The sequence below is a fragment of the Sycon ciliatum genome, chromosome 1 (genome assembly GCF_964019385.1).
Source record: "Sycon ciliatum chromosome 1, ocSycCili1.1, whole genome shotgun sequence".
Lineage (NCBI taxonomy): Eukaryota > Metazoa > Porifera > Calcarea > Leucosolenida > Sycettidae > Sycon > Sycon ciliatum.
In genome coordinates, this window is record NC_088643.1 from 66872026 (window position 1) to 66879525 (window position 7500).

Here is a 7500-nt window from a genome sequence, read left to right on the forward strand (position 1 = left end):
TGACAGCTTTGGTTTACGCCGTGCGTTTACATTGACTGGGAAAGACCGAACAACATCCATCAGCGGCCAAATTGCAACAAGGAGTGACACACATAACAGCACCGCCCAAACACCACAGTGGACATGTCCAGCCGTCTCCAAGGCCTGGTAACGCAAAGGTCAGACTGTAAAACAATAATAACAACAACACCCCTAACTGTTTGTATCGTCTCCGGTCATTGGGAACGGCGAGCATGGGAAAGAGTAAAGGCCATCGTTCGAAACCAAGAAAAAACGAGCCTATATGGCTATAAGAGTCCTGCAATGGCTATGCCCGTGACGTGCAGGTGCCACACCACAGCGCCTAGTGGGTAAGCAGAATGTTCCAATAGACTAACGCCCAACGCCTGCCGGAAAGTACTGAATGCTGTAGACCAAGCCAGACCTTTGCACCATGCAGTTGACATCATCCAAACAAAAGGTGCGTGCATGGCAGGTGCATGACAACGGTAGCCCAGTCAAGTGAAGCCGGAGACTCCACTGACAGTGACACGTGTCATGAACTGCTGCTGTGTGTGCTCCCCTCGGGGCAGGAGGTGCCAATGAGATTGCATGCTGATCGGTTGTGGGCCACATACATTGTAGTGTGTCTAACTAGCTGTACGGTATGACTACTGTCTACAGCCTAGTAGTAGTACTAGTACAGGCATTCAAGCCTGCTTTTGACCTACACAGTCAGTATGCACACAAACACTGCAATGCCATGGTATGATAATTGAACCAAACTGATGGCATATCATACTGTGGAAGATAGGTGCAGAAGAGTTCATCTGTCCCAGGGTCAATGCCTGGTGATGTTTACTGCTTAGTCCACATGCACGTGCTGTGCATGACCTGTCCAGATTTGCTGATCATTAGTAGATCTACTGGTCACCACCATCCCTAGTACACAGTGAACATTCAATAGCTGAGGGACGGGTGAAAATGGAAAACATAGCGAACAGTCTACCACAAGCAGAATGATGCTTTCTCAGCTGTACAGTATCCTCGGAGTGCATGTACTATGTGGACTATGTGGACTATGTGGATCATGAGTAGTAGAAGCAACGATACAACATACCTTCACTTGGAGCCCCAGACCACAGCCATGCAAAGCTTGACAGTGATCGTCCACGCCTAGCCTGCACGGAGGCACACTGCATGCAGAGTTCCAGCACTGTAGCATAGCAGTCACTGACCGCAATCCCTCAGTGAAGTATCAATGATCCACAACGGACTGTGCACACTGAAACGCAGTACCCTGAGTCCTGCCAAGATGAACACAGCAAGTACAGTGTAGTGTACAGTGCAGTGTGTAACAACAACAACTCATCAAACTACTGCTACATGTACTCCGAAGTAGTTGAATACGCGACTTTTTTCCTTTTTCCATTCTCTCAACTTATGAATAGTTTTAAATACACCATCACATTTTCAGGAAACGAGAAAGCTGCTCGCAAATTGTTTTATAGCCTGATCCGTGCCGCATTGTGGTGACATATTGAGACCAACAGCAGTTTACAACTGACCATTATCTTAGCAGTACACACATCATAGGTAGTCATCAGGCTGCACCAGTTCACGCCGCACCGTGAGAAAGAAAACACCAGTGAATTGTAGACAGTTCAATAGTGCCTGTGAGTGGCACCAAGAGTACATAACCCCCCAGAGTGTGCAACTCCACTATGGGTGCTGTCCCGACAGAATTTCAAGTTGACGTCATTTTGATGATGCAATGCGCACAGTACACGGATTATCAGACGAATCCGGAACCTGTGGTTGACCGAAGCCGATCGATCCTGTACAAATTATTGGAAAGAAAAACGTGTGATGCGTTGACACCCGTACACATGTTGTAAATCACTGGGGCAAGGAGCATTGCGTCATAAATAAATTAAAATAATGACGTCAACTTGAAATTCTGACGGGACAGCAGGGTATGTGGGAGTTGCACACTCTGGGGGGTTATGTACTCTTGGTGGCACCAAGAGTACATAACCAAGAGTGTGCAACTGCCTGCACAACCTCTATGCTGTGCTGCGACGGCAGAACTTCACATCACGTGACATGGTTCAAAAGGTTATGCTGGCAAACAGTGCAAAGTGACCACAAGAGAGTTGTACCCAAAGCTGGGCTGCGTACAACCCAGTATCTATCATGCACTAGAGTGCACGGGTTCATCACGTGATGTGAAGTTCTGCCGTCGCAGACCCCATAGCTGGAGTTGCACACTCTTGGGTTATGTACTCTTGGTGGCACCTGTAGCCAAGTACAGCTGTGCTGGGTGAAATCCGACACAAAGTGCGTATCTGGCACCCTGAACTCGCACGGCCCTTGAAGGCCGGGAAGTGGTACTGATGCGGCTAGACACACACACACATGTACATGTCCAGTGATGTAATCGGAACTGGTGCAGGGTGCCAGTTTTGCACTTCGGGTTGGATTTCAGTGAGAGCAACTGTACATTTCATTGCCGTCTCCAGCTGCAGCGTGTGCACCTAGTTGCACGTTGGAGAAGCGGAACAAGGGAAAAGCGCAGATAGTGATGATTATTTTAAAAGCGCTAGACGAGTCATCTTCACCACTTTATAATCCAGCTTGATGCAATGTGACCAAGCGAGTCCCACGGTAAGTCACTGCAGCTCTGCTCCAGTGTGCTAGGGTTTCGAACCAACCTGGCCTGGCACCTGAAAGTGGTATACAACTCCCTGCATGGATTGGTTGGTGCTAACTTATTCACTGGATTGGGTTTCATCACACATCCCTCTACAAATCACACTACTAGTATATGCAGGGACATTCACATGTACAGGCACATGGAAACTATCAGGGCGTACAGTCCTGACCATCGGAAGCGAAACACACAGTACTACATACGCCCACTCATTCGTGATGCATTCATGTACACCCACAACGCACAGCCTCAGGGGTAACGAGGAGAGTTGGCTACACTTGAGTTTGTTGAAGTGTTGTTGTTGTTGTTTCTTTATTTTACTTCACCATATTAACAGGCAAGACTGCCTTCTCACCGGGGCTATTGGCCCACGGCTTTCACAATATGATGAAAATGTTTCATACAAATTTTAAACATTTTCATCATATTGTGAGAGCCGTGGGCCAATAGCCCCGGTGAGAAGGCAGTCTTGCCTGTTAATATGGTGAAGTAAAATAAAGAAACAACAACAACACTTCAACAAACTCAAACAGGACCCGATATACGCCAGCAGGCCGTTTGAACGATTCTTCAATAATAATAATCCTGCTTATAGTATGAAAATGAAAGTCCACGGAAAAAACTCACGAAAAACAAATCTACCCAAGGGATCCTTAAAAAACTGCTTTTAATATTAATATGTCTAAAAAAAGAGAGTAGGAAATCACTATAAAAGTATCTTAGCAATAGTACGGAATAAAAATGTCTTCATGGTCACCTATGACAAAGTATTAAGCACTGATCAATACACTAATCTACACAGACAACACTCTTTGTTTGCAGACACTAGCGCCACGCACAAAGATCACAAAGATAGCCGTTGACTGCACACTATTGCCAGCCTGATGCTATTCGCAGTGCTGCAGCTACCTTGGCTTAGCAGTACTAGGTGTTACACCAGCATATAGAGTAGCCAAAAACACCATGGCAAGTCTATTATCACCATCACTATTATCTCAAGTACAAAAATACACCACCCGCCATGGTCACAAGCATCACATGCTATCAAGCAGCATCACATGCTATCAAGCAACAGTAGAAAACAGAGCAGCAAGGTGCGACTTCACCTCAGGATAGATCACCTTCGATTCGGTACCAGCAAACTCGGCTAACTTTCCTTCTTTCCTGTGAGCACATCAGCACCAGCGACAAAACATGCACACAGTCAGGAAGGATCAAATGACAAACACCACCACCCCCCCCCCCTCCCCACCCCTCCCTTCTCAACCACTCCCTGTTACAAAACTAACTTGGCAGCGTTTCAACATGCAATACCCTTACAGTAAGCAGTTCATAAGCAATGGTCCAAATTCTAATAAATTCTACAGAGCCAGGCCAAGAGAAAGAAAACTGACCGACCCATAATGCATATAAGTTACACTTACCGATAAAACTCAAGAAGCGGCTCTGTTTGCTTCTGGTAGATATCAAGTCTTGCTGACACCGAGTGGGGCTGGTGAAACACAAAAGACAAACCGGTACGTCACGAAATGCACGGCATCATTTACAATACCGACAACTAAACGTTGAATTGAATGGTTGAATGGTTTTTTTTCACCCTGAAGATGGGCCATGCCCGAAAATTTGGTGCATTCCATTTATATCTAATATTATTTGTTTTTTTTGGAAGTGAAGTGAACGTATGCAGCGAAGAGACCGTAGTTGGAGAGTTTGAAGTGAGGTACCCTATAATGTGTGAATGGCTGCAATGGAGTCTGCGAGTGCTTAGAAAAGACAACTAAACAGTTCCAATATTGATTTAAATAGCAGATGGGCATTATGCTCCGGAGATAACGGTATTTCTAAGCCAGTATGGTTCTAAAAGAAGGGCAACTTGGTCTGCATGATACGTTGGTTTTAGATTGAAAACAAAAACGAAGTATACCGGCGCTGACTTGTGAACGAATGTACTGCAGTGATCAGTTATCAACTTGTGTGCTCATGGTCAATCCCCCCCCCCACACACACTCCTCAAGACTCTAGATGTGCTACTACTTACATGCTCGCACATACATGCGCATGCACATACACACACACACATACACACGCACGCACAAGCACACACACACACCCACACACACACACACAATACTGCTTACTTTATCATCTTCACGCTGGATCAGAGGCTCACCCGTCTCATCATCAACACCCTATAGACAAAAATAGAGAGCAACAGAGCAAAACCAAGGTGATCACACAACAAAACCATCTACACACTGCACTCGCACAGCCATTCATACCCGGTAACCATAATGTCACGGATAAAAGCAGCTACTTACGGCCGTATAAGCCGGGGTTCCACCCATGCTCCTATTCAAGGTATGCTTCTACATAACACCATGAGTCTACACTGTGCAGTGCATACTTTCACATTACCGTATGTGGGCTCTTTCTTACAAGTAAGTACTAGTGCATCCCTGCTCCCCTATCGCTTTCCTCGGTAGCTGGTTCATTCCTCTTCTTTCCCCTTCCCATCTCCCAATTGATCACTAACAGTACATGCCCGTTTGCCCAAAACAACAACAACAACACCATCAAAAAAAGAGTCCAAGGATTAAAAACAGTGATCAGAAAGTCATCAGGACAATAGCATAACTAATATCGATGAAAGTAAAGTGAGCGCACTCGTACCACGAGAACAAGGGGACAATATTTTGAGATTTGAACGTCGTTTTCATGTGATTATCATCAGAAATCATTTAGCATACTGTAAAGCAGGAAATTTTCGGACGGAATTTATTTTCGTACGATTTCGTACTTTTGTACTAAAATTAATTCCGTACTAAAATTGTTCCTGTGAAGTTATGTACACTATACATGCGTACCGCAAGCAAACAAGTGCATTTAGCATGCACCACTGTACGAAAATAAAATCCGTACGAAATGTCGAAATTCGGCTTTGTCCGAAAATATTTCCGTCCGAAAATTTCCTGCTACACAGTAATTGAAAAAATGCTCCTGCAACCCCTCACCCCTCCCAAACCAATATCCAACACCCCTGGAACATGCACTTCACTCAAACGAGAAAGCAGCCTCTACTCACCGGATTCTTTGGAGGATTGAAGACAGTGTGGTACACGCGACCACTGCCTTGATGTACCCAGCGGTTCTACAGCACACACACACAGACAACATAACAGACACTACGGTTAGAAGGGACCGAACTACATTCTCGCACATACACAACATGCAAGTCTTATAGTCGAAAACTCGCTACTTTTGGCCATTTCCCGGGCATTTTCTCTCTCTGTCCCAAATATTAGTACATCTGTTTTAGGTACGTGAGCATTGAACAATGATTGCGTAAAGTAAATACGGAGTGCATGCTCCATGCACTCCGTACGCTTGCTATGCACACTTAGACCTCTGAACTTGGCGCAGTTCAGTGAGTTTTCATCCGTTCATACTGGTAAGTAGTAAGTACATGTTCTTACATTGAGTATAATTATGTAGCAATAGAGAGTGAGCCTACACCCAGTCACCACTGAGTGTTGATCTTCTTGTTAAGTTCCTAGCTTCAACTCAGTTTAGGCACAATTTAGGGACAAATAAGTCTCGCTGAGTAAGTACTACAATGGCTGGGGGAATATTCTTGTATGATGAATAGCATTGAATACACTACACTACAAGTAAGCAGTGACTTGTATCTACATCTACACGCCGCAGCTCACCTCGATCCGCTCGCGGATGGTCTTGAAAGGAACTGCAAGGTTTACCACAACATCTACTGGCTGGGCTTTGCTCAGGGCTTCTGCTTGATGTACCGTTCTTGGATAGCCTGTACAATCATGGACAACACCCATCAAAACACACATCGCATTCAGAGGGCAAGCGTGACTATGTTCATTGTTCAAGTAGGACAAAACCCATCAAAATACACAGTGCATTTACTTGAAGTACAAGGAGGCATAGCAAAGTCAAAAATCTACTCCGGAGTAGAAATGGCTGTGAATGGGGTGCTCCAATACAACATTACCGTAAAAGCCCGTAAACAAGTATGTGCCCGAAATGAATACCCCTTCATCCTGTCGACTCTGTCTGTTAAAGTCAAACTCAGCCCGATAAAAACACTGCCCGAACAAAGTACCGGCACGGATCGAAAAATCCAAAGTGGACATGTACATGAAAAATGATTTCTCCACTGCAAACAAGTCAGGTCCGAAAGTTAACAGTTAGTATGGGCGTGACCACTAAATTCAAAAGTACTTCGAGTAAGTACGTACCATTTAAGTTGAACGACTGAGCATGCGGCAATGCGTGGGAATTCACTTGGCACAAACGAACAACCTACCGGTACAAGACACTATTATAGTACCCATCACCTACCGTACACTTTCGGAGTAGAGTTAATTCTAAAAACAGACTCTCCATACCCAAGCCTGGTCACATGAAGCGTCTGCCAGCTCAGCTGACACTGTACAATTGTGTCACCAGCATGACCAGCATGAGATCAGCCCAGCCGTCAGTCGAAGCCCTGAAGCTAACCGTAACTCGAGCATGAGAACACCTGGATAAAAACTTCTCATCTTTTCTCCGCCAGGCCTTCTGCCAAGGTGTGGTCGGACCCAGCCAACTGGACGGCAAGCCGCGAAGTTGGCATGGTCCTTGACCCGACCTGTCACTTCACCATGACTTGGGAGGTTCACTGCTTCAATCAAGACAAGCTCAGAGCTGAGTGGGCGAATGTACGCCATCCACTTCTGCTCGGCAGCGCTCAAGCCCATTGAGCTGTGGGAGAACCTCTTTGTCTACAGAAGCAAAGACTTCCC

General features: G+C 45.5%; 1 protein-coding gene across 1 annotated transcript in view; it reads right to left on the reverse strand.

The window, feature by feature from the left end:
- Positions 1–3290: 3290 nt before the first annotated feature.
- LOC135804988 (GTP:AMP phosphotransferase AK3, mitochondrial-like) overlaps positions 3291–7500 on the reverse strand; it is a 6161-nt gene continuing 1951 nt past the window's right edge. Inside the window, exons 2-6 of the mRNA XM_065318973.1 lie at positions 6403–6509; positions 5775–5840; positions 4831–4881; positions 4117–4184; positions 3291–3856 (exon numbers count right to left, since the gene is read on the reverse strand). Of these exons, the coding sequence (XP_065175045.1) occupies positions 3757–3856; positions 4117–4184; positions 4831–4881; positions 5775–5840; positions 6403–6509 (392 nt within the window). The 3' untranslated portion in view covers positions 3291–3756. The remainder of the gene's footprint in view (positions 3857–4116; positions 4185–4830; positions 4882–5774; positions 5841–6402; positions 6510–7500) is intronic.